The sequence below is a fragment of the Streptopelia decaocto genome (genome assembly GCF_964273445.1).
Source record: "Streptopelia decaocto genome assembly, chromosome: 17".
Taxonomy (NCBI): Eukaryota; Metazoa; Chordata; class Aves; order Columbiformes; family Columbidae; genus Streptopelia; species Streptopelia decaocto.
This window is the reverse complement of record NC_138672.1, coordinates 2,058,017-2,084,195: the sequence shown is the minus strand read 5'-3', so window position 1 is coordinate 2,084,195 and position 26,179 is coordinate 2,058,017. Positions and strand designations below refer to the sequence as shown.

General features: G+C 60.6%; 1 protein-coding gene across 1 annotated transcript; it reads left to right on the top strand.

Moving 5' to 3' along the window:
• Positions 1–16,214: 16,214 nt before the first annotated feature.
• On the top strand, positions 16,215–21,165 carry RNF208 (ring finger protein 208). The gene is made up of 2 exons (XM_082067902.1): positions 16,215–16,885; positions 18,203–21,165. Exon 2 carries the CDS (start codon positions 18,893–18,895, stop codon positions 19,688–19,690), a length of 798 nt encoding a protein of 265 aa, XP_081924028.1. The 5' UTR covers positions 16,215–16,885; positions 18,203–18,892; the 3' UTR covers positions 19,691–21,165.
• The last annotated feature ends 5,014 nt before the right edge of the window (positions 21,166–26,179 follow it).

The following is a 26,179-nucleotide window of genomic DNA, read 5'->3' as shown; positions in this document are numbered from 1 at the left end:
CTCTCTGCTCCCGCAGGGTTGCCCAGAGGAGAGCTCCCGGCAGCCCCTGCCCCTTCACTGGGCCTCCCTGCTGCCAGGTTTGCCCATCTTGAGCTGTCTCCCCAGAGAAAAACTCACAGATTTTACCAAGCAGCCGTACAAGAAGAGACAGCATCCTGCCGGCTGTCCTGCCGTAACCCCGGCCCGGCCTGCCCGCGCACGGCGTGTCCCCACTCGCGCAGGGGATGTCGCTGTGGCACTCTCCAGCACAGAGTTCCTCCTCCTCCCAGCGCCTCAGGACTTGCTCGTTTTGGCTTTTTGCCCCGGATTTCCCCGCGCAGCCCTGTTGATAAGCGGCTGTGCTCGCAGGGAGCTGCGAGGCTGCGCACCAGGCACAGCTCAGGTTGAGCACCCTGTGTCCTTGGTGCCTTCCCTCTCCCAGAGGGCTCCGAAGTGCAGCTCATCTCTTAGCACCTCTGAGTTTTTTGGGCAGGGACATCCCACCCACTGCTGCCCAGGGCTGCGGACCCCACGCAACCTCTCCGAGCAGGGTGGTGGCTTTAACCTGAAGTGCCTCCATCACGGCTGATGTCCCCCCCTGGCATCTCGCTGCAGCAGCTCCCATCTCGCAGGCGCCTCCTGGATAATCTCATTCCTCAGGCTCTGGCGCCAGCTCTGCAGCAGCTGGGCTGGCTGCGGTCTCATCCTGGGAAAGCCCTTCCAGCCTCCACTGCTGCTCTCCTGGTCCAGATCTGGCCATTTTCTCCATTCCAACCTTAATTTCCTGATGGCCAATTTGTTCTTGGGCCAACAATGTCTTTAATAGCTCCTTTCCTCCTGGCCGTGGGTGCAGCGGTGATGTACCTGGAACCAGTCCCGCAGCAGCACGTTCACAGCTCTGCTGGTGAGGGCTGGGTTAAGCCAGGTCCTCTGGCAAGGAAAAGGAACAGGAGCAACTACATCCTCTGTAGACCCTATAAGGTCCCTGCCAGGCCAAAGTGGCCACTACAGCACCTGCCATTTGGGCAAGCTGTCCCAAAGCGTGATGAATTCAGGGTCATGGCAGCATCCCCCCTTCCTCCTCAAAGCTCACCAGCCCCAGGGAGCTCTGACCCTCTTGTCCCTGTCGAGGATAAACTCCCAGGCACCAAGGCTGGGGAGGGCACTGCCACCAGAGCCAAGGTCCTGGACCCTCCTGGGGTTTATTCATCCCCCCGGGCCCATTGACCCAGCTGACTGTGATTCTCATGGCAGCAGCAGCTCTGGCAGGTTCAGGTGGTCCATGGAAGAAGTTACAGCTGTGTTTTCTTTCCTCTGACAGGTGCTGACAATGTGGAGGAGGATGTGGAGGCTCTGGCATATCAGGGGACCATGGGGACATCCCCTCCCAGGCTGCTGGGGATGTCAGGGACAGTGCTGAGAGCCCTTGTCCCAAAAGGTCCCTGTGGCAGAGACCCTATAAACGCCCCAAGTGCAGCGAGGGCTTTGCACAGAGCTCCCACCTGCGAACCCACATGGGACAGAGCCCCTATGAGTGTCCCACCCATGAGGACAGACTCAGTGACACCCTCATCCTCCTCAAGCACCAGCACACTCTCCCCAGTGCCCATACCAGTTGCTCCCAGTGCTCCCTTCAGCCTCAGCACCAACCTGCTGCAGCACCAGCGGGCACACATGGGTGCTGCTGTCGGACAGAAGATGCATCCAAACCGGGAGGAGTGGTGACACTGGAAGCTGTGCTGCCATCCAGAGACCTGGACAGGCTGGAGAGTTGGGCGGGGAGAAATTTAATGAAATAGAACAAGGGCAAGTGTAGAGTCTTGAATCTGGGCAGGAACAGCCCCAGGTTCCAGTGTAAGTTGGGTGATGACCTGTTGGAGAGCAGCGTAGGGGAAAGGGACCTGGGGGTCCTGGGGACAGCAGGGTGACCATGAGCCAGCACTGGGCCCTTGTGGCCAGGAAGCCAATGGTACCTGGGGTGGGTTAGAAGGGGGTGGTCAGTAGGTCAGAGAGGTTCTCCTGCCCCTCTGCTCTGCCCTGGGGAGACCACACCTGCAATATTGTGTCCAGTTGTGGCCCCTCAGTTCCAGCAGGACAGGGAACTGCTGGAGAGAGTCCAGTGCAGCCACCAAGATGCTGCAGGGAGTGGAGCATCTCCCGGGTGAGGAAAGGCTGAGGGAGCTGGGGCTCTGCAGCTGGACAAGAGGAGACTGAGGGGGGACTCATTCATGGGGATCAATGTGGAAAGGGGGAGTGTCAGGAGGATGGAGCCAGGCTTTTCTGGGTGACAGCCAGTGACAGGACAAGGGGCAATGGGTACAAACGGGAACACAGGAGGTTCCACTTGAATTTGAGAAGAAACTTGTTCCTGGTGAGGGTGGCAGAGCCTGGCCCAGGCTGCCCAGGGGGGTTGTGGAGTCTCCTTCTGTGCAGACATTCCAACCCGCCTGGACACCTTCCTGTGGAACCTCATCTGGGTGTTCCTGCTCCATGGGGGGATTGCACTGGATGAGCTTTCCAGGCCCCTTCCAATCCCTGATGTTCTGTGATTCTGTGATCCAGTGATTCATGGAGCAGCTGGCGTCACTGGGGTCCATCGTCCAAAAACAGGACACCTTAGAAATGTGGGTTTGTCTGTAACAGCAGCTGGGAATGGGGACACCCATGAGAGAGGGAGGTTGTCATCACATGCTGCCAGCAAATACTCTCGGCGAGGCTCAGAGACTGGGACTGGTGCCCTGGCTGCTCTGGTGATGCCCCAGGAGCTGTGCCCATCACACATCATCACAGTGCCAGGCAGACCTGCATCCCCACAGCTCAGGGCCCCTGGGCACTGAGGATGGTCCAGCCGTCCCCTGGCCGGAGAGGACAGACAGCCACAGTACCAGGGGCAGGAGGTGGCTCAGGTCTCACCTCTCCTCACTGGCAGCGAACGATGGGCACCAGCCCCTCTCCCCAGGAGTCGTGCAGTCTCCACAGATGGAGCTAAATAAGTCCTTCAAATTCAGCATTATTCCCTGGTGGGGGGATTCGGAGGTTGAAAGCCTAAATCTGACCTTTTCAGCATTGCAAAGCATCATTCCCTGCTCCTTGTCCCCAAAATCAGTCCGTCCTGCAGGAGCCACAGGGGGAAGTCTGGGCACAACAGAGCTGTTCAGTGTTCGTCCATCTGGCGCAGGTGATGGAGCAGATTTGTGTCAGCAGAGACCCAGCCTGAGCAGAAACATCTCATCTGGAGCCTGAAGTTCAAACATTTAATTTCTTGGCAAGATACAAACTCCCAGTTGAGCTCCGAGAGCCACATCCAGCAGTCTCATATGGCTCTCTGGAAGGTTTATAGACGATGGAGAATCTTCAGATGGAAAAGCTGCTGCACCCCAGCCCAGGCTGCTGGTTTGGAGTCGCCCCGTGCGGGACTCGCTGAGCTGGGAGCCAGCGGGCACTTCAGAGCTCTGCACCCTGAGAATGGAGCAGCTGAACTAACGCCTAGTTATTTGTTGCTTAAAACCAGCCTGATTTCCTGCAATTGTCTGCAGGGAAAAAAAATAAATTCAACAGCAAAAAATGCAAACACCCAAACGCCCAATGCCCACCCAGGCGACGTCCTGTGCCAGGAGCGGCGGTGGAGAGGCTGGTCCTCACCAGGTGCCACGGCCTTTCCACAGAAACATGCTGCTGAAGCCAGGAGACAACCTCTGCCATTTGAGGAGGAGCCTGAGAAAACCATGAGAGAAACTGGAGAAAAAGCGAACCTTTGCTTTCCTTTTCTTTTTAAGTGAGCCATGAGCCCGCTGCAGCCCACGCCGCCTCCCACCAGCCCCAAAGCGAGAGGGCAGCCCCGCGGAGGGGCCGGGGTCTGGGCAGCCAGCACGGGGGGTGAGAGCAGGGCTGGAGCCCAGCGGGGCTGCCGGGCTGGGCGTCCCCAGCCATGGGACGTGCAGCCGGGAGGAAAGTGCTGGGCTCAGCGATTCCTGCAACAGGCATCCAGAAAAGACCTTGGGTCCCCGCAGCCGTACCATGGCAGGGTACCCACAGCCCCCGAGCCTACATGACCAAACAAACTTCTAGGGTTTTTTTGCAGGATACCAGTAACCACAGTGATCTCATGGGATGCCTTGACTTGCTGGTGCCTCACACACAGCAAAATGAGCATTTATTTTGGTGAAAAAAACCAACCAAACAAAAACAGTCCAAAGCCAAACCAAAAGCCACGGGTACATCCCATTACTGGGCACCCTTCCCCTGGGGACAGGCATGTGTGTGGCATCAGCATCGGTGGTGCTTCCCCAGCCCCAGCTCCTCGCAGGGGCTCTCCCAGTCACCAGGACACAGAAATTCATGGACAGGTTGTGTCTGCTGAATACTCAGTGGCTCCTGGGAAGACATAGTGCTGTGGCGCAGGCGCAGGAGGGTAATGATGCTCTTTCCACCCCATCATCACCAGAGGAGGATGCAGAGCGGGGTTTACTAGAGGGAAAGGGTTTGCAGTCGGCTGGGTCAGAGCGCCCAGCACAGCTCATGGCTTCTCACCAAACCTTGGTGAGACTGAAGACTTTTCCAAACCTAAGGAGAGCTCCTGGGTAGACGGTGCTTGAAAAGGGTGCAGGGATGAGTTGGGCCAGTGCAGCAACAGGAAGTCAACCCGCAAATTCAGGTTGTGCAAAACAAAACCAGACAGGTGGGGTGATTTGGGACATCATGGGGCTCCCTCCGTGGGCTCCTCTGTTGTGTGAGGTTTGCCCCAAGGCATTTGCCTGAATTCTCAGCTGCCTCCTCATTAAGCAGCAGAGTGAGGCCCAGGGGATGGTAGAAGGACCGTGGAAGACACCAGCATCCGCAGGGGGAAGCCCATGGGGCTGGTGCTGCCAGGCACAGAGGATCAGCTGGGGAGGAGGTGTTGGGGGCTGCAGGCATGAGGGTGCTATGGAAGGGACGCTGGTGCATCTCTGACGGGTGGCAGACTGGTGCACGGTGACAAAGGTGCCAAGGGTGCCAGTTTTGGGGCAGCACAGCCCATTTCCAGCACTCTGGGTGGAAAACCCCAGCACGGTGCAAATATCCACTCGTCCCCCCGTGCCAGGCTGCAGCCCCTGCTCAGTGTCCTGTCCCAGAGTCCTGGCGCTGAACCCGCTGTCAGGGCAGCACGTGGGCACAGCCCAGTGTGGGTATGTGACCTGTCAGCCCCACGGCCATGCCCCATAGCATGGGGCCCCGGCAGCCCCACATGCCCCATGTCCACGCGCAGAGCTGCAGCCCTGCACTGCTCATCTCCAGGTGGTCTGTCTGCGGCATGGGGTGAGTTGTTTCAGTTAGAATCACAGAATCATAGAATCATAGTATCATTTTGGTTGGAAAAGACCATCAGGCTCATCAAGTTCAACCATAACCTAACTCTAGCACTAAACCACATCCCTAAGAACCTTGTTTAAATGCCTTTTAAACACTTCCAGGGATGGTGACTGCACCGTCTCCCTGGGCAGCCTGTTCCAATGCCCAACAGCCCTCTCTGGGAAGAATTTTTTCCTTCTTGGTGGCCTCTTTGGGAAAGTGATGTGTTCCCAAAGGGCAGCAGCAGCAGCTTGTAAAGCCAAAACAAAGCCTGGAAATGACCTGCAAAAGCTGCTCAAAGGCGGGGGTTGCCCACGGTGCCAGGATGTATCCTGGGGTCAGTACACGGGCTGCATGCAGTGGGGGTCCCTGGGCAGCACAGCCACTCGTCCTGCAGCAGGCCCAGTCCTGCCCTCGACACCTGCGATTCAGCTCCATAGCGAGGGGCAGCGCAGGCTTCTCTACAAACCTCCCAATGTGCTCACCCTGCAGCACGAGCACATCCCCAGGAAGGGCTGGCATCTCCTCAGATGTGACAGAACCCAGCACTAGCTCTGCCCTGTGCATGTTGCACTTCCCTGATGTGACATCTCAGCCACGCTGCAGGCCCAGGAGTGGGGGACAGGGATGCCAAGAGCACCGTGGGGCAGTGCAAAACGCAGGCAGTGCTGGGTCTGGCCAGGGTACATGTGCATGGGTAGTGTGTGTGGGTGTTGAGCACCCATCCATCTGCCTGGTTCCCCGTGTGCCTGCGGCAGGGGCTGAGGACTCCGCAGAGGCACATTTGCAACAGCTTGTGCATTCGGGCTCCTCCACGCCTGCACTGCACGTCATCCATCGGCACAGGGGATGCTCAAGCTTCAGCCACAGTGCCCAAAGCCTTTCCAGTTTCAGCCCCACTCTGCCCTGGCAGGGGGATGCTGCACTCCTCAATGAGCCAGACAAATTACCTGGTGTCTGGGCTGGCACAGCCAGAGCTGGTGCTGTGCGAGTCGGCTGGTGCCTGGCCTGCTGCCTGCCTCTGCCCTGCTCGCACCAGCCGCAGGAACCGGGACAGCAGCCGCTTTCCTTATCACCCTCCCACACTCACCCTCTGTCCCTGTCCCCTGCGGCTCCCTGGCCCGCCAGCCCCTGGGTCATGCCGGGGCTTGGCAGCGGTGTGGGGGAAGCATGCATTGTGGCTGACCACTGCGGCTCAGCTGGAGGAGAAAGCAAGGATTTCCTGGCCTGGAGCAAGTCCTTCCCGTCTCCTCCAGCTGAGCACTTTGGGGCTGAGGATGGGCCGTTCCCGATGGGCTTTGAACCAGGAGCCAGCGGCTGCCCCTGCACAGAGATGCTGCTGAACGTGCCAGCAAGCACGGAACTGGGGCGCTTTGCTTGACATCATCCCCCAGTTCCAAAATCTCCCACCTCCATCTCTGTCCCCCCCACGTGCAAAATATCCGCTCAGGCAGGTACCTCCAGCTGGCGCAGAGATGTCCCCCTCTGCACCACAGCATCACCCCAGGGCTCACGCGTCCTCACCTGCCACGTGCCACAGGGACAGGGGTGCTGCGGGGTGGCCTCGTGCCATTGCACGGGGACTTTAGGAGGGGCAATTCACCTGTTGCAAACCTCAGCCCAGCACGCACGGCAGCAAACAGCCTGCGATGTCTTCCAAGGTGAAACACCCGCTCACACACAGACATCTGCAAAAGAGGCAGTGAAAGCCCCATGTGGGGACACCCTGTTGGGCAGCCCACATGCACAGCCACAGCTTTCCCTCCTCAAAGGTCACTTGTCCTTCCTGCGAAGGAAGAAGCCGGGCTGAGGCGGGGGCAGCTGCTGGCACGCAGGTCCAACGGGCTCCCTGCAGGCACCGCTTTTGCTTGCACTGCAAACAGCCACGCTGGGTGCTGCTGTGGCTCCCGCTGTGCCATGACCACATGGAGATCTCATGCAGCAGCTACACCTGCCCATGATTTTTTTAGCATGATGGGTTGATTTCCTGCTATTTTTCTGCAACTGAAAGTTTCCAGTCCCGGGGATGGCTGCAACAGAAGGGCTGTTACCTGTCTCCTGGCCTGGCGCATCCGCAGCACTTTGCCATCCTCCTCTCTTTGGCCTCTGCCCCAGGGATGGGTCAGGGATGGCATGATCCTGCCCCTGGTGAAGGCTTTGCAGTGGCAGCCCAGGATGCTGCCATGCGGGGAGCAGGCAGACCCGCACAGCACCAGCTCCCAGCTGATCCCTTGGCTCCGGCTCTCTCCAGCAGAGCTCTGGTTTCTGTCCTGCCGCCTGCTTGTCCTCCCTCGCTTCACACAGTCCCCGTTTGTTTGGCTTTCACTGTCGGCTGGAGCCGGGGCTGTGCGCCTGGGCTGCCTGTGCACAACGGCTCCTTGTTCACCGCCTCCCTCCCTGCTTACCCCTCGCCTGCTTTAGCAATTATCCCAATTAGCTGTGCCTTCTCCTTGCTCCCCATCTGCACCACAGACCCTTGTCCCTCCTGCTCTGTGCTGGTGGCAGCCACGCTGCTGCCCACAAGGGGCCATCTCCGGGCCACCAGGATGTGGGCACCGGGGTGATGGCTGCTGATTTCCAGGAGGGAAACAGGCAGGTTGTGCAAAATCCAGGTGTGTGGGATCCGTGCTGGATCCTGGGGCTCTCTGAAGTATCTTCAGGGCTGGAGGAGGATGAGGAAGCTGTGCCTGGATCTGCAGCTCCTAGGGTGCCAGCCCTGTGCCACTGCTTTCTGCCCCTGCTCCCCCAAATCACCTTGGTGGGTACTGCCTGTCCTGCCCCAGCCACGCGGGGTGCTCCTCCGCCTCACTCCCCGGAGAGCGTGGGTGCAGCCCGCCGGCTTGCTGCACACCACCAACCGTGTGCCACGACCGCGGCACCGTCCTCCCACGGCCGCCGGCTCAGCGAGAGCCTGAGGCGAGTGGTTGCGCTTTCCACGCGCTGATGCAGGCTGGGGCTGCGTGTGGCCCTGTGGAGCGGGGGCTTTCCACTGCGGTTCCCATCGGAGCTGCGTTTTGGGGCCACCTCTGCACCCGTGAGTTCACAGAGAAGCCAGGGTGCAGTCCCTGGGGAGGTGCTGGGCGCAGAAGCATCCCCGTTGTCAGAGCCCCATGGAAGGAGTGGGACCATTTATTCCTGCACCTGACAGCGGCTTGTACATCCCCCCGGATCGGAAGTCCAACACAGGCAAAGCCCCACGTCCCCTCACCGTGGCGCGGTCCTGAGCCATGGCTGGCCCCTGCCCTGGTCGCTGCAGCATGGAGGCAGCGTGGGCAGCCCCCAGCAGGCTTCTGCCAGCAGCACCGCGCTGCAGTCGTCTGGGGACACAGCACTTTAGCAGGGACATCACCAGGCAGGACGAGCGACGGGGCTGCCGCTCCCGGGATGGCTCTGAGCGCCCTGTCTCACACTGACAGCAGCCCCGGGCTCCTGGGGTTTGATCTTTACCGCTCAAGCCAGCCTGTCTGATCCCATTTGTGTCTGCGGTGCTGCCGAGGATGCGAGCGCCAGGCTTGCGCAGCCTGGCAGCTCCACGCTGGCACACGTGCAGCTGCTGGGCAGGCAGCCCCTGCACTGGTGCAGCCTCCTCCGCAGATCCCCCAGCCCCAAAACCCCACACGTAGATCAAGGTCCTGCAGAGAGCCGGGGCCTGGGTGAACCCCAGTGGGTGTGGGGATCCCAGAGACCCCTTCTGCCTTGCTGGGGAACAGCCCTCATCCTTGAGCCTGTGCCCAAAACTGCACCTTCTTCCCCATCCATAGGGCCATGAGCATCCTGGGGTCTGTGTGCGTGCTCAGTGCCTTGCACATCTTCGCATCCCCTAAAAACCCACATGTGCCCGCAGCAGACAGGGACATGGCTCACGGTGGTACCAGTCTCTCTGGTTACCCTGTCCTGTCCTGGGGACAAGGCACTGCCCTGATGGCACCATGACAGCTCCCCCAGCACTCTGGGTATGCCAGGTTCCCTGCCAGGCTGGAGCACAGGTTCCCGTTACATGGAAAGGCTTCACCGCCCCACGTCACACCGGGGATGGAGCTGGTTCCAGTGTGACCACTCACTGCCCCTCAGCCTGCATGGGAGCACCGTGCTGCGGCAACCCCCTTGTTCCCAGGGATCCCCCTCCAGCCACGGCCCCAGCCAGGGGAGTGAGGCCACAGGGTCCTCTCAGAGCATCCCATGATGGGTCCTGCCACCAAATGTATCAGCCAGACCCTTGGAGGACTGAAGAAAACAGGGAAAGAAGTGACGGAAACCCCAAGGCCAGATGATGCTGTCAGCCCTGGGAAACCTCTCCAATGGCTGATACAGACCCCATCCCTGCCCTGTAGGATGCAGCCCCCTCCCATGGACCCTGTGCCAGGGGCTCTACATGGCTCCCAGCTTTCACCCAAAGCGATGCCAGGGAGTCCACCAGCTCCCGTGTTTCCTCGTGCCTCCCCCAGCCTCCCGCTTGCCTCTCCCCAGCTCTGCAAGTCGCTGCTCAGAGCAAGCGGCAGCTCAGCTCCGCTGTGCTCAAACCACAGCAAAGGGCCGTCTGCCCCGGCGGCCCCCGCGCAGCCGCGGCGCCGTGCTGCAGGAAGCTGCCGCTGCGCCGGAGCAGGAGCCGTGCAGGAGGCAGCTCCCAGCCGTGCACCCACAGAGCTTCCAGGAGGGTTACAGGCACGCAGGGAAAACTGAATCCTTGGGTCAACACTCAAATTCACCCAACTGACCTATGAATGCAACCTTGGTGCTCCATGTGAGAGCATCAGTTGCCCAAGCTGAGCAGAAAGGATGGCGGGAGACACAGGAACTGTTCCAGCATCTGCGAGCAGGGATGGGGGAGCACTTTGTGCCCCCAGGTCCTGTTGGGAACCCTGGGACAGCCACACCAGGACAGCAGGATCCCACCACAGACTCGTGTGGGGCTGCGTGCAGAGCAAAGGGCTGCAGCAGCCCCATCCAGCAGCCAGGCAGGGCTCAGTGGGTCACACCCACTGCATTTGGGGAAGTTTGCCTGAAAAAACTGAAATTCTGCTGCAAAAACAAATTGCTGCTTCAGCGTTGGGCTCCTCTTAGGAGCTGTGTCCCAGCCAAGATAGCACCTGGTCCTGCAGCCCTGGGGAGGGACGAGCAGGAGCTCGGGCACCTCTTCACCCACACCAGGACCACCTTGCCCCAGCACGCTGCTGACGGGCATCTCAAAGGCTCATGTAGTCGCCGCCTCCTTCTCCCTGACCCAGTTTGTGTCTCGCCGCCGCATCCAGGCGAGCAGCGCTGTCAGGTTACAAGCGCAGGCAGCGCTGGGCTCTCCCAAGGAGCCAGCAAAGCAAATGTTAAATGTCATCGCAATTACAAGGCGTCTGCCTCAGCCCCAGCATCGCCGGCACCCGAGCTGCTCCACCAGCCCTGCACCCGCCCGACCTGGAGAAGGAGGGCTGGGAAGAGCGGCCGTATCCCTGCTCTGGTACATGCTCTGGTTTCTGCTGAGCCTCGGATCCCTCGGGCTCTGTTAAACCCAGCATCAGCTGGGCTGGATGGGAAGGTTTCTGCATTTCTATTTCTGGGTCATCCCTGTCCCATTTTGTCTGAGCACAAGGTGTTTTCTAAAGGACATGGGTCTCCCTTGTTCCCTTTCACCCATGAAATGCAGCTCTGGTCTTTGTGGCCACCATCTGCCCAGGCCAGCAGCCCCAGGGAGCTCCAAATCCCCCCGTCAGCCCCTGTCAGGACCAGGAGGGACCTTCTGACATGACTGCGCTGCTGTGGGGTCACCAGCAAAATGTGAAACCCTCCTTGCCTTGGGAGTGTGTGGGGTGGGAGAGATGCAGCCCCCAGGTAAAGAAAGGAGCTCTGATGGGAGCTGGGGACCCCACTTACCCTGCAGGGACTGTGGCTGGTCCCAGTCCCACAGCAGAGTCCAAGGCCCTGCTCAAAGCATGGCCAGGGAGTTGTTCTGGAACTTGCGCATCTCCGAGGCTGCAGATCCCACCACCTCTCTGCACCTTAGTCCAGTGTTTGACCCCCCCAAGTGAAAAAGCTTCTCCCTGTGTAGCTATAGGGAAATACAGCTGGAATTTCCCATGTTCCAGCTTGTGGCTGTTGATTCTCTCCCTCCTCCCATGAGGCAGCTGGGAAGAGCAATGAATTTTCCATGAGTTTTCTTTTCTGACAGCTGAGCAACCCCAGATCTGCAGGCAGGGAGCTGGTAGGGAGGGGAATGAAGGTCACTGTGTCCAAGGAGAGAGGAGATGGTGTCTCTGGCCCTCCTGCCTTGATGTCCCCCCACCCTACGTGCATCCCTCCTCCTCCTCCTTCTCCTCCCCTCTGCCCTCCTACTGCCAGTGCAGCACCAGCAAGGCGGGCGCACACTTCACACCAAGGGCTCCCAGAAATGGCCACACTAAAATGAATGAACAGTAAAAACAATGATTACACCCCTTGGGATGTGTTCAGGGCTTTGGAACGTACATAACCTTCGAGCTGGCCAGACCACGCGGGTCTCATGCCGTGGAGCTCCTGATTCCTGTAATCTCAAGGTCTGTGTGTGGTAGCATGTGGAAAAGCCACAGGCTGTGGACCATTTTGCAGAACTTTGCACCATTTTTCTTATGGTAGAGTCTCTGTAGGGGGCTGCAAACCCAGAAACCCCCATTTAAACCCCCAACAATGTGTTAGGACTGTACTGCAAGAGCATCAATGGTCAAGCCCACACGCTTCTGCTGCTTCCAACAGCACCCAGAGCAAGCAGCTCTGCAGCAGCTGGCTGCATCCTTCAGCAACCAGCCAGCAACAAGCCATTCTGCTGGATTATTGGCAGGTTTTTAATAGCATCCCTACTTCAAAATGGTGTTTGCTCTTCCTGGGCAAGCTGCACATGCCAGGAGCTGCAGAGAGCTCCTGCCATAATTCTGGCGGAGCCGTGTGGCAAAAGTGTGGTGTGAGAGCTGCCCCACTTTCCACTTCTGCTGGTGTCCGCACCAGCCATTGCTGGGCTGATGCCACCTCAGCCAGGCCTGGAGGGTCCCGGCCTGGAAGGGTGGCCATGGTGGCACTTGGAGTCCCTTCTCCTGATGCTCTACCCCAGGAAGGAGAGACAATCCTGAGAGGATGGAGCATGGTGCGATGGGGCATGGAGGATGAGAAAACTTAATATGGAGCGTGGGTACCACATCCGCATGGCCCAGCTGTGCTGGGCTGGGCTGTCCCTCCGGTGCTGAGAGCACCAGTGCCTGACCCGCTACAGACCTGTGATAAAGCTGCTGTGTGGAAAGATGAAGAGGAGCTTGGGTTTTTTGTGGGTGAATTATCTGTGTGATGGGTGATTCACCAGTGCAAAACAAGATCATTGCAAGAAACAGGCTGGATTTTGGAAAGAGTGGGTGTGCAGGACCAGGTCAAACAAACTCTGTAACAAGAGCAGCAAGCAGTAAATACAAGTGTTGTGAGTCATTGCAAAAGCACCTGAGGTGCTGCCGCCAGGATCACGGACGGCAATCACAGTGCTAGGTCTGCACACATTAAATGGGATCTGGGACGTGGGGCAGGAAGGTTTGGAACGTGCGGAACTGCTGGCTCACCGGGGTTGAGCAGAAAGCAAAGGTGTGTGTGGCCACAGCACAGGGTCAGCACCAAGTGAGGAAGAAAACATCCTGCTAGAGCTGGTCCTTCTCTGCAGGCACTACAAATCCAGAAGGGCAATAAAATTCTGAGCGTGCAGCTGCACGACTGAGCTGATGATGGCTGATGCAGATGATGAGGAAGAAATTTAGGGTTGAATTATCTTCTGGCATCACCATTCATCTCAGCAGAGCTGCAGCAGAGACTGGCCAGTGGTGTCACATCTCTCAGTGCATCTGTAAACCAAACGTTTAGAAAGGAACCATTTGTGACACTGGAAAGTAATGAGTTTTGAAGAAAGGAGCTGTGGTTGCATGCAGAGTACCAAGGAACAACCACCCACTACTTGATTATAGAAGCAAACCTTCATTTGTCTGGATGACATGGAGTGAACCCACTGTCAAAGCTGCTCCTGCATGCATGTCCAAGTAGAGCTTGACGCAGGACATGGGGAACGGTGGGTACACTTGAGCTTAGGAGCTCCCTCTGAACCCAAGACATGCTTGGACTGCTGGATGGCTCTGAGAAAACGGTAAAATAAATCAGTGCTGTTTGTAAAACCCAGCAAAACATGCCATATCACATCATCATTGCTCAGAAGACATGCTGAGAATATCCACATCCAGCATAATGATGTACGCTTATAACACATAATACAATAGATTTTTTTTAAAGATAATGAAGCATATATGTATATATAACAAAGTTAGGCATTCAACCCAGGAATAAGAATACGGCCAGAGACAAAGGCAAATGTTACAGATGGCCACAGGGGCTGGAATTTGGTAGGGACATCACTTGAGAGCGTGGCCACCCAGGCCTGGCTGAAGATGGAGCGTCTGGGCTTTGAAGGATGAGATTATTTTCAGTTTGGGTTGGAAAGCAGAGATCTTGGTGGACCAACTCAGCAGAGAAAAGAGAAAACTCTACACCTCAAAAAGCAAACCTGGGAGAGCTCTGCATGTCTCATTGAGCACTCACATGTTGGGATGAAAAGCTGGGGACAAAGCCTCTCTGTACAAGACTTAACAAATGGCATTTGCTGCCAAGGACCCCATCAAGCCTAACACAAGTTCTGGGAGAAAAAGAAGTGCCAGGCTTTGACTTGGGCTGCAAACTGCTTCACAAGTACCTGGAATAGGTGGAGGAGAAGCCGAGAAGCGCTGCTGGGATGGGATGATCCAGTGCCACATCCACCGAGCACATGAAGCAGAGACCAGCAGAGCTATTGGGGTAACACGAGGATCCCCAGCATCTTGGCACAAGCACATTCTTATTCAGCAGAAAAGACGCCTGATATGATTTATGATTATTTTTAAACAGAGGTCTTGCTTAACTCACCAAACAGCAGTGTAATAATACAGTGTAGCTGGGTCAGCACGGGGATGCCATGTGAATTAATAACAGAAAATGGCTCGTGCTCACTCACTTCCTGCAATTTCCTTTGCTCTGTGAGTTCAAGCGTAGTATATCGGTTCTTGCTATCTGCATCCAGAAGCGTCAGCCGGAAAGTAAGCAAAAACTGACACAGGGGAAGGTGAAGGGAATCCCTGTGTAGCACTATTAGGGTGCCAGACAGTAGCAGCCTCACACTGATTTCAGCAGGTAAGCAGATCAAAGAATTACACTTAGAGGGACTAGAGTCAAAGATGTTACAAAATCCCTTATCCCGTGGGAAACCAGAAGATTAAAAATATAAGCGTTAACATTGTCAACGGGAGCATGGGCTTCCAGGTGGAGGCAGCCGGTGGGTGAAGCTGCATGGTCCTGGGGAAGCCACACTTAGGGATGGGTCCAACCTGAGGATGGAGCATGGCTGAGCCCTTGGGGTGCCAGGGCAGCCCTCTGGACAGGGTGGGTTTGGTGATCTCCTCCAAGCCAGGCATCTGGGTGAGATTTTTAGCATCATTGCCTGGAGCTTGGATGGTCGGATCATCTGTGGGATGTGTAAGGCCTGAAGGAGCTGAGCTTTCCTGCAGGCTGACAGCAGGATGCAGAGCTGTTCGTGGAATACGTGAGCTCCAGCCTCTGTGTCTGTCTCACTGATGGAGGGGACAGGGAACAGTGATGGCATGAGCACGATGTGACTGTGCGGTCACGGTGCAGCTCCAGGCCCCTGCAGACCCCTTGTTACAGGGGCGAATGGTGGCCGGGTCTGTGCTGCAGCAAGGCTGGAGGGTCAGCGAGGGGGGCTGGGCAGGGAGGGCATCAAAATCCAGGCAAAAGCCTGAGGCCAACTGAGCAGTATAAAGAGCTCAAAAGTGGCAGCGGGTGACAGGAACAGCGAAGCCCCAGCAGTACCCAAAGGAGGACAATGAGCCCCCCCAGCACTCTGCCCCACATGAGGTAGTGCGGAGGGATGGAGCATTTTTGGGTTCGGGTGCACACGCACCTCGTCACTGTCACGGGGTGGGTGGCTGTGAGCTCCGGGTTCAAGCATGGCTGGGGAGTTGGGGGCTCCATGTAGGGCTGGCTGCCCATTTTGGCTGCCTGCCTGTGGACTCCCCATGCTGGAGGGACCCATGGTGGGGGGAGCAGGCAGCCCAGCTGCTAACATCTGCTGGGGCATGGCAGGTGCTGGGGAGTACAGACCAGGAGTCGTCCTCCTGGGGTACAGTGCAGGGTGTCCCCAGCTCATGGCCGCCTGTCTGCCTGTGCCAGTGGAGGGGTCAAACCAGCAAGTCCACGGCAATGGATGACGTTCCCCAGTGCTCCCCAGGGACCTGTCAGCACTGCTGGTACCCAGTGGTGCTGTGACCCCCACACACACCCTGCTGAGCCCATCGCATCGCCCAGGTACCAGTGGGGTCCTGTGCCCTGCTCCCCTCTCTCCAGAGCTCAGTCGGGCTTTGATCACAATGTGGGGGGAGCCCCTCTGCTGCTGGTTTGGGGTCGGCACTGGTGGTGGGGCAGAGGTCCCTTGGGACATGGTGGGGTGCATGGCAGATTCAGCAGCAGCAAAAAGTGGTGGTAGGGGGCATTCCAGGTGTAACGACCTTTCCCCAGCCCCAAAAGCTGCGGGGGCTGCTGGCAGGGGTCCCTCTCCCCGCTGCCACATGCTCTGTGATGCTGGCCCCAAAATCGCTACCCCCGGAGCGGCATCGCCCGCGCCGCGGAGCCATTTCCAGCGACGGATGCTGAGTCACTGCAGGCCCCTCCGAAACACCTCGCAGGGACCCGGGGGGTGGAGAAGGAGCGGGGCCGGGCCGGGCCGGGCCGGGAGCGGAGCCGCAGCGGGGCCGGCCCGGCGGGGCGGGGGTGCGGGGGGGTCTGTGTGTGTGTGTGTGTCCGGCGGGCCCCGGCGCTGCTGAGCGAGGGAAATGTGAGCCGGCTGCACCACTGCGGCGGCACTGCGGGCGGGGCGGGAGCGCGCAGGCAGCGCCCGCGCCCGCGGGACAGCGCGGCCCCTGCCTGCTGCCTGCCTGCTGCCTGCCTGCACCTGCCGGAGGGGGAACGGGGGGTGCCCAGGCTGCAGCTCCCCCCAGCCAGCCGGCAGTGTTGCATCAGCCCCGCGCGGAGCGGCGGCTCCGCGGCCGGAGGAGGCGGCGGAGGAGCCGGGGGAGGGAGAGCGGGCGGAAGGTGCCTCCCCGGCGGCAGCGGCGCTACCTGCCGCCTCCCCCCGGCAGCTGCTCCCCGCGGAGCATCCGGAGGAGCCGGCGGGAGCCCGGCGGCGCCAGCCCCTGCCTTTGTGGCCGGTGCCCTCCCCGCGCCGCCGGGGAAGCTGCTGGAGGAGGCGGCGGGGCCGGGGGAAGCGGGGCCGGGAGCCGCGGCCCGGCCGGCAGCGGTGGAGACCCGGCAGCATCCTTGGGGAGCCGACACTTGGCACGGGCAGCGCCTGCATCCCTCTGCCTTTCAGATAACCTTTAGCCGCTTGGGCCTCCAAACCTTTCCCGGGGACGGAGCGGGGTTCTGGAGGCTCAACTGGGGACACGGCCACAGCGGGATCCCCCGCCCGAGACACCGCGGACCAATGCAGGTAACGACCGGCAGCGACCGTCCTGCCCAGGGGCATCACCTTGCGGGCGGGCAGGCGCGGGTGCGTGCGGGTGTGCACATCTGTGTGCACATCTGTGTGCACCGCTGGGCTGGAGCGTGCCAGCACGGCGTGGGGCTGAGGATTGCGGCGGGAGCTCACTGGAGGTGGGTGCTGTGTGTCGGGGGTGCTGGGGATGCGGGGTACGGCGGGGTGCTGCGCCAGGGCTGTGCATAGAGGGGTGTGCCGGCGTGAGCGTGGAAAGGCGGCGGGTGTGCACGGCGGCTGCTTGGCTGCACAGATCCCTGTGCCCGTCGGCGCGCTGCGGGTGAGTGTCTGCGGGAGACCTGCGAGCAGAGAGCCAGCGGGGCTGCTGCTGTGCACGGCGAGAGGAATATACACTGCTTGTGGGGTGCACGACGTGAGTGCAGGATGTGGGCCCATGATAGGGGATGCAGGACACGAGGCCTCCATCCCCAGGGCAGGTATCACAGGATGCTTGCAGGACCCCAGTGCCACTATGGCATGTCCCCCTGGAACAGCCCCCTGCGGTCAGACAGGGATCCAGCCCCTCACTGGTCTCGGGCATCCAGGGCTGAGCCCCCCCAGCCTCTCACTGTCCCCAGGGGCTGCTGCTACAACCAGATGGCCCCCTTGGGCCCCCTTCACCAGGCCTGGCAGGGCTCAGCAGGAGCAGGCATCCCTCTAACAGGATTTGCAGTGTGATGGAGGAGAGCGCCTTCGCCCTTCTCAGAGGAGAGACAGGCTGTCACTGGGGCTGCTGAGGGAGAAAATGGCCACGGGCTGACTGCCTGCCCCCCATCTCCTGCCCCCAAACGTGGCCCATCCTCTCCAGCAGCCCTGGGACAAGGGCAGGGAGCTGGGAAGGGGGAGAGGAAGCCAGAGGGAGGGATAATAACAGGGACAGATCAGGAGCAAACCATGGAGGTAAAAATAGATCCACCAAGCAGAGGAGGGGCTAAACGTGAGAGAAAACCCTGAGCAGAGGCAGGCCAGCGAGGGAGCCCCCCAGGAGGGGCCCTGCATCCCAGTGGGGTGCAGGGGGTCCTGCCCTCACAGATCCCCAGGGCACAGGGGGCACCCAGCACTCTGCACCTGGGGCTGCCGGGAGCTCCCTGGGGGGAAATACCTGCCCACTCCCACTTCCGCCGGCCTGAACGCGGGCGGATGGACAGGACCTGCAGGGCTCAGTTGCCAAATTGCCGGGATGCAGGCGGGCACGCATCCCAAGGGAGTGCTGGCAGCCGGCAGTGCCCTGGAGAGCCTTGGATCCAACCCCCCCTCGCTTTTCATTTCCAGCGAGCAGGAAGCTGAGCTGGGAGCAGAGGTACCAGGGGCGGCAGGGGGAAGGTGCGCGGCAGCGCCGTGAGCTGCCCTGCGGCGCGGGATGTTCCCTGGGCCCCTGCCCCGCGGGAGCTGCCGCTGACAGCAAGTGGCAGAGCCGGGAAGTCAGAGCAAAGGAATTTGCGAACACATTCTTCAGCGCCACGAGGATCCCACGGCGTGTAAACAGGAATAAAGGCCAGGCAGAGGCCGGGGTGAGGCGGGGGCTGCCCCCAGTTCCTGTGGGACCGCTGCGGACTGACCTGCCCTGGGCAGCACCCGTGCCACAGGCCCCAATTTACCCTTCGTGACTGCAGCTGGTCCAGCGCAGGAAAAGCCAGCGAAGAAGCAGCAGCGGACTGCTGAGTGACGGCCAATGTCACGTTAACATCCCGGCGAGGCGCTGCAGGGAACCGACGCTTTAATCACCACCCTGAGCATCCTCCAAGGTGGGCAGGATGCTGCTGTGAGCCCTGCCTTCCCCTGCCCGCCCTGGCCTCGTGCCCGGCACCCTCGGGGCTGGTTGGAGAAGAGGGGCGCGGGGCCCGCTGGCGCTGCCCCGGCTCCCCAGGATGCTCCCCCGCGCCAGCGGCTCCTCCCCGTGCTCCTGCTCCGCGGCCAGACCGAGATTGAAAGCTCAGCAGGCTGCCGGCATGTTTTAGCCTCATGCAGGCGTCCCTCGGAGACCCCAGAGCAGTGGACAGTAATGTGAAAACAATACTCATGTCGTGTCTGAAAGGGCAACAGGTCATCATTAAAATGGAGGCGATGAAAATCATCCACCCGGAGAAGTTTTCGGAGCTACAGGCCTCGCAGCCGCGCTACGCACCAGCCCCCCGCCGTGAGCCGCCCCTCGTGGCCAAACGCGCGTGGCCCTCCGAGTCCGAGATCATCGTCAACCAGGCGTGCGGGGACATCCCTGCCCTGGATGCCACCCCCGGCCCCCTGCCGCTGCCCCGGACTCCCCCCCTGCCGCGGCGAGAGCGCGGGTACCAGAGCCAGCGGAAGGGCAGCTCGGAGGTCTGCTACCACCGGCAGCCGCCGTCGGACGAGGTGATCGTCAACCAGTACGTGCTGCACCCCTCGACGCCCTGCGAGCCCCTCGAGTGCCCCACCTGCGGCCACATGTACAACTTCACCAACAAGCGGCCCCGCATCCTCTCCTGCCTGCACTCGGTGTGCGAGGAGTGTCTGCAGATCCTCTACGAGTCCTGCCCCAAGTACAAGTTCATCTCCTGCCCCACCTGCAAGCGGGAGACCGTCCTCTTCACCGACTACGGGCTGGCGGCGCTGGCCGTCAACACCAGTATCCTCAACAGACTGCCGGCCGAGGCCCTGGCCGCCAACCCCGTCCAGTGGAGCAGCGACACCGACCGCAGCTGCTACCAGACCTTTCGCCAGTACTGCGGGGCCGCCTGCACCTGCCACATCCGAAACCCGCTCTCCTCCTGCACCATCATGTGAGCCCCGCGCCCCTGCCCACGCCTCCCAACAGCGGGGCGGCCAGAGAGGACGGTGCTGCGCCGTGGCCGGTCCCCGGTCCCTTCTTTGCCCGTGGCACAGCCCAGAGATGCTCCGATCCTCACCGCAGCCAAGGACGTGGGACCGGTGTCCTCACCAGTGCTGGTGGGGGGTGATGGGGACGCTGGGACCTGGCGGCAGCCCCCTATGCCCCGGTAGTGCCCAGGAAGAGGGATGCTGGGATGGGGAGCGTGTCCACCAGCACATCCAGGGGCTCTGTCTTCTCCCATCCTGCGGCAGGTGCCCCCACTGTGCATCGACCATCCCGCCACGTTCCTTCCCCAGGCACCTTCTCCCTCCTCTCTCCCCACGGCTCCCAAGAGCAGACACTGGGTCCCGGCCAGAGCGATGCTCTCCCCATTGCCCCGCAGACAACAGCAGCGGCACGGGGAGCCCTGGAGGTGCCCGGTGCCACGCTGGGTCACCCACCTGGCATGGGAGGCAAGGACAGGTCCCCAACTTCCCCTCCCGCCCTTCTCTGTAAGTTATTTGCCAAAGCTTTCATCTCAGCGGCCACGCCGCCATGCGCCCGAGTTGTAGCCACGCCAAGCCGCTGCACCGGCCCCTCGGTTGAGAGCAGACACGCGGCCCGTTTCCTCCACAGGCCCTTGAGGAAAGCTCCACTTTATCCTCGTTTTGGAGGATTCTTGTTTTTTTCCCCAGCCGTCCCCGGCCACCCCATCCCAGGCCGCTACGCATTCACAAAGGCATTGAGCTGTGTCCGTTCTCTGCTGCTCCAGCCAGGGCCCCGCACCGATGCCCCGTGGGATGGCTCGGGGGTGCAACACAGGGTCTGATACCCCAAATTTCCAGCTCCAGTGAGGGGGTTTGGCTGGGGAAGGAGGCAAAGATCTGGCTCCTGCCCACGGTTGCGTCCCCAGAGCAGCACCTCTGCTCTCCCCCCGTGCGGCAGGGCTGGCAGGGCGGCAGCTCCCTGTGCACAGTCTTGCTTTCTCCAGGGCACCTGGAGGGGTAAGTTTGCTGCCAAAAAAAGCAAAAAAATGAACCTAAAAAAATAAAGAAAAAGCCATAATTTGCAAGTGCTCCCGCAGGGCTGAGCACCACAACTTGGCACAACGGCGGCACCAGCGGCACACGCTGCCCAGTCCCACAGCACCGGGGCTGGGAGAGACAGAGGGGCCCCACAGAGCCCCCACCCTGTGGGGAAGAGCAGCCCCTGGCACTGGCCGAAGCCCAGGATCCATCTGGGGAGAGGGGCCAAACCATCACCCCGCCCCGAGGGAGCAGGCGACGCCCCAGCGCAGCCCCCAGAACCACCTGCTGCCGGTGACAACAGGGGCGGCACCACCGTTTCTGTGTTGCTCTGCCAATGCCTCCCGCTGCTGGTTGTGACAATGATCATGTTTTATACCCGGCCTTGTTCTAACCCTCATCGGTCTCCCCAATAAAGGTTATATTGGAACGAACGGCGAGCTGGTGTCTCGGGGCGTGCCGCTGTGGGCAGGAGTGGGGCCCTGCTCGGTCTGTGGGGCACGTTTGGGGGCAGATACCCAGAGAAGGGGCTTTCCCTGGGGAGCAGGGGCTGCCACCTCCCCTCCAACCCAGCTCCTGGCTCTGATGCGGCTGTGTCCCCTCTGCCCAGTCCTTGGTCCCACCACACGCAGATGGACACTGTGGGGTTCTCCACGGGGGGACCCTGCCCACACTGGGCAAACGGTCCCCAGCCGCACCCAGGGCTCTTCAGTACCCCTTGGATGTCCCAATCCTCCCTGCATGGTGCAGTGTACCGGGGGAGGATTTTCCAGCCTGATCACAGAACCACAGAACGGTTTGGGTTGAAGGGACGTTCCCAGCTCCCCCAGTCCCCCCCTGCCATGACAGGGACATCTTCACCAGCTCAGGTTGCTCAGAGCCCCGTCCAGCCTGGCCTGGGATGTCTCCAGGGATGGTTCATCCACCACCTCTCTGGCCAACCTGGGCCAGGCTCTCACCACCCTCAGGGACAACAATTCCTTCCTCATGTCCAGCCTGAATCTCCTTCCTTTAGTTTAAAACCATCACCCCTTGTCCTATCGCAACAGGCCCTGCTAAAATGTCTGTCCCCATCTTTCTTATTGGCCCCTTTTAAACATGGGAAGGCCACAATGAGTTTTCCCCAGAGCTTCTCTTCTCCAGCTGAACACCCCAACTCTCTCAGCCTGTCCTCGTAGGTCCAGGTGGTCTCAGTGGCACCCACTGGTGAAGGGAGCCAGGCAGGGACACGGGCTGTGCTGGGCTCCCCTGTCCCACTCCAGTGAGGCAGATGCCCCACGGGCCCTGCCAGGCTCACGGCCTCTGCACCGTCCCCAGCTGCGCGCAGGGACTGCCACAGGGCAAACGGCATCGGTGGGGAGCACCAAGTGGACCTTGGGGTTGCCATGATGGCAACTCTCCAGCGGTTCCCTGACGCATGTGGTGTGCGTGCAGGCTGGAGTGTGCACACGTGTGTGCAGGGTGGAGGGGACATGTGTGTGCACACTGAGGCTTTCTGTGCACACACAGCCCCACCAGCCCAGTGCTGGGCCCCGAATTCCCTTTCTCTGGGAGCAGCGGCTGCCTCTGCCCTCCGCTATGTGCCACTGCAGAGCAGCCACTCCCAAAGCATCAGCACGTCCCCGGCTCATGGCTGAGCCCTGGGGGCAGCCCCCACCCCAGGGGTGCAGGTTTGCAGGGGGGCTCAGGACCCCTTGTCCCTGGCTGCAGGTTCCCGCCTGGGAGGGTGTGTATCCCCAGAAAATGAAGCCACATCCCAGTCCATGGGTGCTGAGTTACAGCATCAATAATGCAGCCGGTGCCACATCCGGCCCCGTGTGTGCTGCTGCCATGACCTGGCTCCCCGGCCCTGCACCCACATCCCCACCGACCTCAGTTGTGGGGAGCACATGCAGCCCTGGGAACAGTGCTGGGGGGCTGTCACGGCATCCCCCCCTGAGCCCAGTGATGTGGCTGCTCAGGGAAGCTGGGACAGCCCCGAATCCAGGCTGAGCATCTCCAGCGCCCCAAAGGCTCATCCCAAATCCATGACGAGTATCTCCATCTGCATGGCCCCAAAGACACCGAAGCAACGGGCCAGGCAGAGCAGAGTTGGCAGCAATTTTGCCCTCAGAGTGGGAATTTACCCTTTTTATTACATAAGAATGAAGGGTACAGTGTGTCCTCCCCACCCCCCACGGTATCTCTTGGGCACAGAGTAAATTTAAAACCGCTAATTTGATCTTGAGTTGCAATTAAGGAAGAAATGGGCCTTTCAGGAATAAGTGCTGGGCGACAGCCCATTTCTCCAGCCCTATTAACCTGGAAGGAGCGCTCGCAGGACAAGGGACCTGGGTGTATTGCAGGGGGACGGGGACAGCGGGGCTGTGCCAACCCTCGCATTGTGGCTGCATGTGAATTCAATGTCTTTCAAAGTCACCCTGGCATCCCAAGTCCCCAAACTCTCCCATGGCTGGTGTGGCCATGCTGAGCTTCGTGCCTCCAAGTTGGGTTTCCAAAGCACTTCAAGTCCCACCCGCTGCTCAACCATGGCTGGGACATCACCGTGGAGCCGGTTTTGGCACAGCAGCTCTTGGGTGAGCAGGTTTTAAAATCTGCTGGTTGATGTAATGTCTGTCCAGGGCTGAGATGAAGCTCTGGGCTCTCCCAGTCTCTGCACTGGCCCATGATGGGAAAGGGGACGTGGGGAGTTAAATGGTTCCTGGGGATGACAGTACCCCAAGCACTCATGGTTTGGATGGGGAAGGGCCATGAACAGGCGAGTCTCTGCCAGGTTGGGGTCAGCCTTGGCACGGGTTCGGGGATGACATTTCCCAGCTGTTCTCCCCCAAACCAGCTCCCGCAGCCTGGCCAGTGCTGGGGGCCGTGCCAGACCTGGCTGGCTCCGTGCTCCTGCTGGCGATGGCAATGCCGAGGCCGATCCCCATGTGTGTGGCCCCACCGGTGCCCGTCCGGCCCCACCGCCCCGCTGGGAGGTTGCACAACGGGACCAGTTCCCCATTGGTGTGAAGTGGGGGGAGGACGCGGCCCCAGCCGAGGGGCTGAAGGCTGCGCTGAGCTCCACGGCAGCGTGATGCTGGGAAGAAGGTGGCCAAGCATCTGGGCTGTGACCTCCTTGGGGACATGCAGCCTTGAAACCTCAACCCGAGGAGGTCACGCACCGTTTAAGTGGAGAGGAAGCTGCTTGCGACGGCTTCTGCCAGCACCCAGCTTTCACAACGGGGTGCAATCCTGTGATGAGACGATAACGGGTTGTGGCACAGAGCCCGAGAGGCTGTGACAGGTCCCAAGGGCAGCTCTGGCCCCACGGACAGGAGGGATGGCTGCGTTTGGGAGCTTTCCTGGGGTTAAATCCCGGCGAGAGCTGCCCATGGATGCGGGCACCTGCTCCCGCTCACTCCCCATCTCCACGGTCAAGGCCAGATTTTGGTGTGGGAGCTGCTCCTGGTGCCCCACGGGTTTTGTGCCATCCCCTCAGCCACAGTCCCTTGGCCTCGCTCTTGAGGGTGCAAGATGGGGACAGTTCTGTCACGTCCCCAGTGCAGGGCTGAGTGGGGCAGGGGAGATGCTGGTGTCAACAGCGGGGGGATGCTTGTGACCGTGGCTGGATGGGGCCCCTGACTCCCTGACCCCCAACACCCGACCCCTGCCTGCCCGGGTGGGTGAGACCAGGTGCGCTTGGTGCACTGCTGGTGCTGCCAATGTCCTCACTGCCAACTGCATATGGCTCAGGACCCACATGTGGGGGACACATCGGGCTTCAGTGGGACGAGAGATACAGCCCTGCAGAGCCCTGTGGGAATGGGGACAGCCATGTCACCGGTCTGGGGATGCGACTAAGCATTTGGGTTGCAATGGGATGTCAGGGACTTGTGCGAGGGGACCAGGTCGGGGAGATAGGGCGGACTTGGGGTTTGTGCTGGAGTGCATAGTGGGGGGGAAGAGGGACAGGGTGGGTGCATGAGGCAATGGGGGCAGGAAAGGAGAGCTGGGGGGCTGGTGAGAAGGTGGATGGGAGCTGCATGGGGGTGTACATGCTGAGTCTGGGGTGCCAGGAGGGGCGGTGGGGTCTGGAGGAGGGTGGAGGGGGCTGCAGGGGCATGTGCATGGGGAGACAGGGTGCACAGGGCTGCTGGAGGGTGCAGCGGGACTGCAAGGGGTCAGAGGGTGCATGTGTGGGGCTCCAGAGGGGCTCTGGGGGGCTGTGCAAGGGGACAATGCCCACAGCCAGAGCCCTGCACAGCATCCTGCAGCTCTCCATGTGCCACCCCCGGCCCTGCTTGCCGTGCTGCAGCGCAGCTCCTGTGCCGCCCGATGCTGAACACAACCGAGTCCTTCCAGTGGCCATTGCAGCCCGGCCACCACGGGGCCTGTCTGTGCCGCAGTCCCCCAGGGTACATGCCCTTCTATGGCTTTGAGCACCCAGAGCTGCCGGCAGCGGGAGAGGGGAGGGCGGATGTGCTGGAGGCTGCATCCTGCTCCATCGTGTCCCCATGGGGACAGCTATGGCCTGGTTTGCCCAAAATGCAGTCACCCCCCTTCATGCAATGTAGAGCAAGGACACATGCCAGACCCCCCAGGTGTCTGAGCTCCCCCTTCCCCACAAGCCCCATCCAGCCAAAAATGCCCCTGGCCTGGGCTGAACTGATGCTTCTCCTGATGGAGCTGCTCTACTTGGTATAAATAAATATTCTTCGGTGCAAAGGGGGCCAGGGGGGACTCGCCCGCCACTGCCTCCTGGCCTGACCTGTTTTGGGGCGTCCTGCTCCTGCCGCTGCCTCCCCTGGAGCAAAGCCCAATGCTGAGAGCAGCTTAAGTGTCCCAGCAAAGCCCATGGCCCAAATCTCTGTCCCCGTGAGCACAAGGACACGGGTTTCCCACAGGGCTGTGTGGGCAGGGGAGCATTTGCTTGGCCCCTCTGACCTGGCCTCCTTTGCAGGAGGAAGGGGAAAGGGTGTGTGGAACCCACAGTCCCCTGCAGCCCTGGGGAGGTGCACACAACAGGGGACAGGGGCAAAGCCAGGACACGCAGCTGGTTGCACAGCCCTGGCATGGCCGGGCAGGGGGACGGGGCACGGCGGTGTCAGCAGCCCGCGGCAGGGCCAGGCAGAGCGGAGACAGAGTGGGGAGACAGCAGAGGGTGATTTGGGATGGGGTCTGCACAGAGCTTGGCTGGGCACTGAGAGGAGGCTGGCAGGGACAAAGAAGGAGCAGCACAAGCCAGGCTGCTAGGACAGGTGCCAACACTGCAGGAGACTGACTCCCCAGTGGGATCTTAGGGAGGTCACGGGGACCTGACACCTCCCTGCCACCCACCGCCAGCCCAAAGTCGTCCCCCTCCCCTTTCCCTCAGCATGCAAGTGTCCCCAATAATCATCTGCAAGCCCTGTGCCCTGCAGCATGGTGGGGAGCAAGGGTGCAGAGGAGCCGTGCCATGGC

What these genes read in the sequence shown, in the direction of transcription:
- RNF208 (XM_082067902.1), top strand. Translation starts at nt 18,893, where the DNA reads ATGCAGGCGTCCCTCGGAGACCCCAGAGCAGTGGACAGTAATGTGAAA.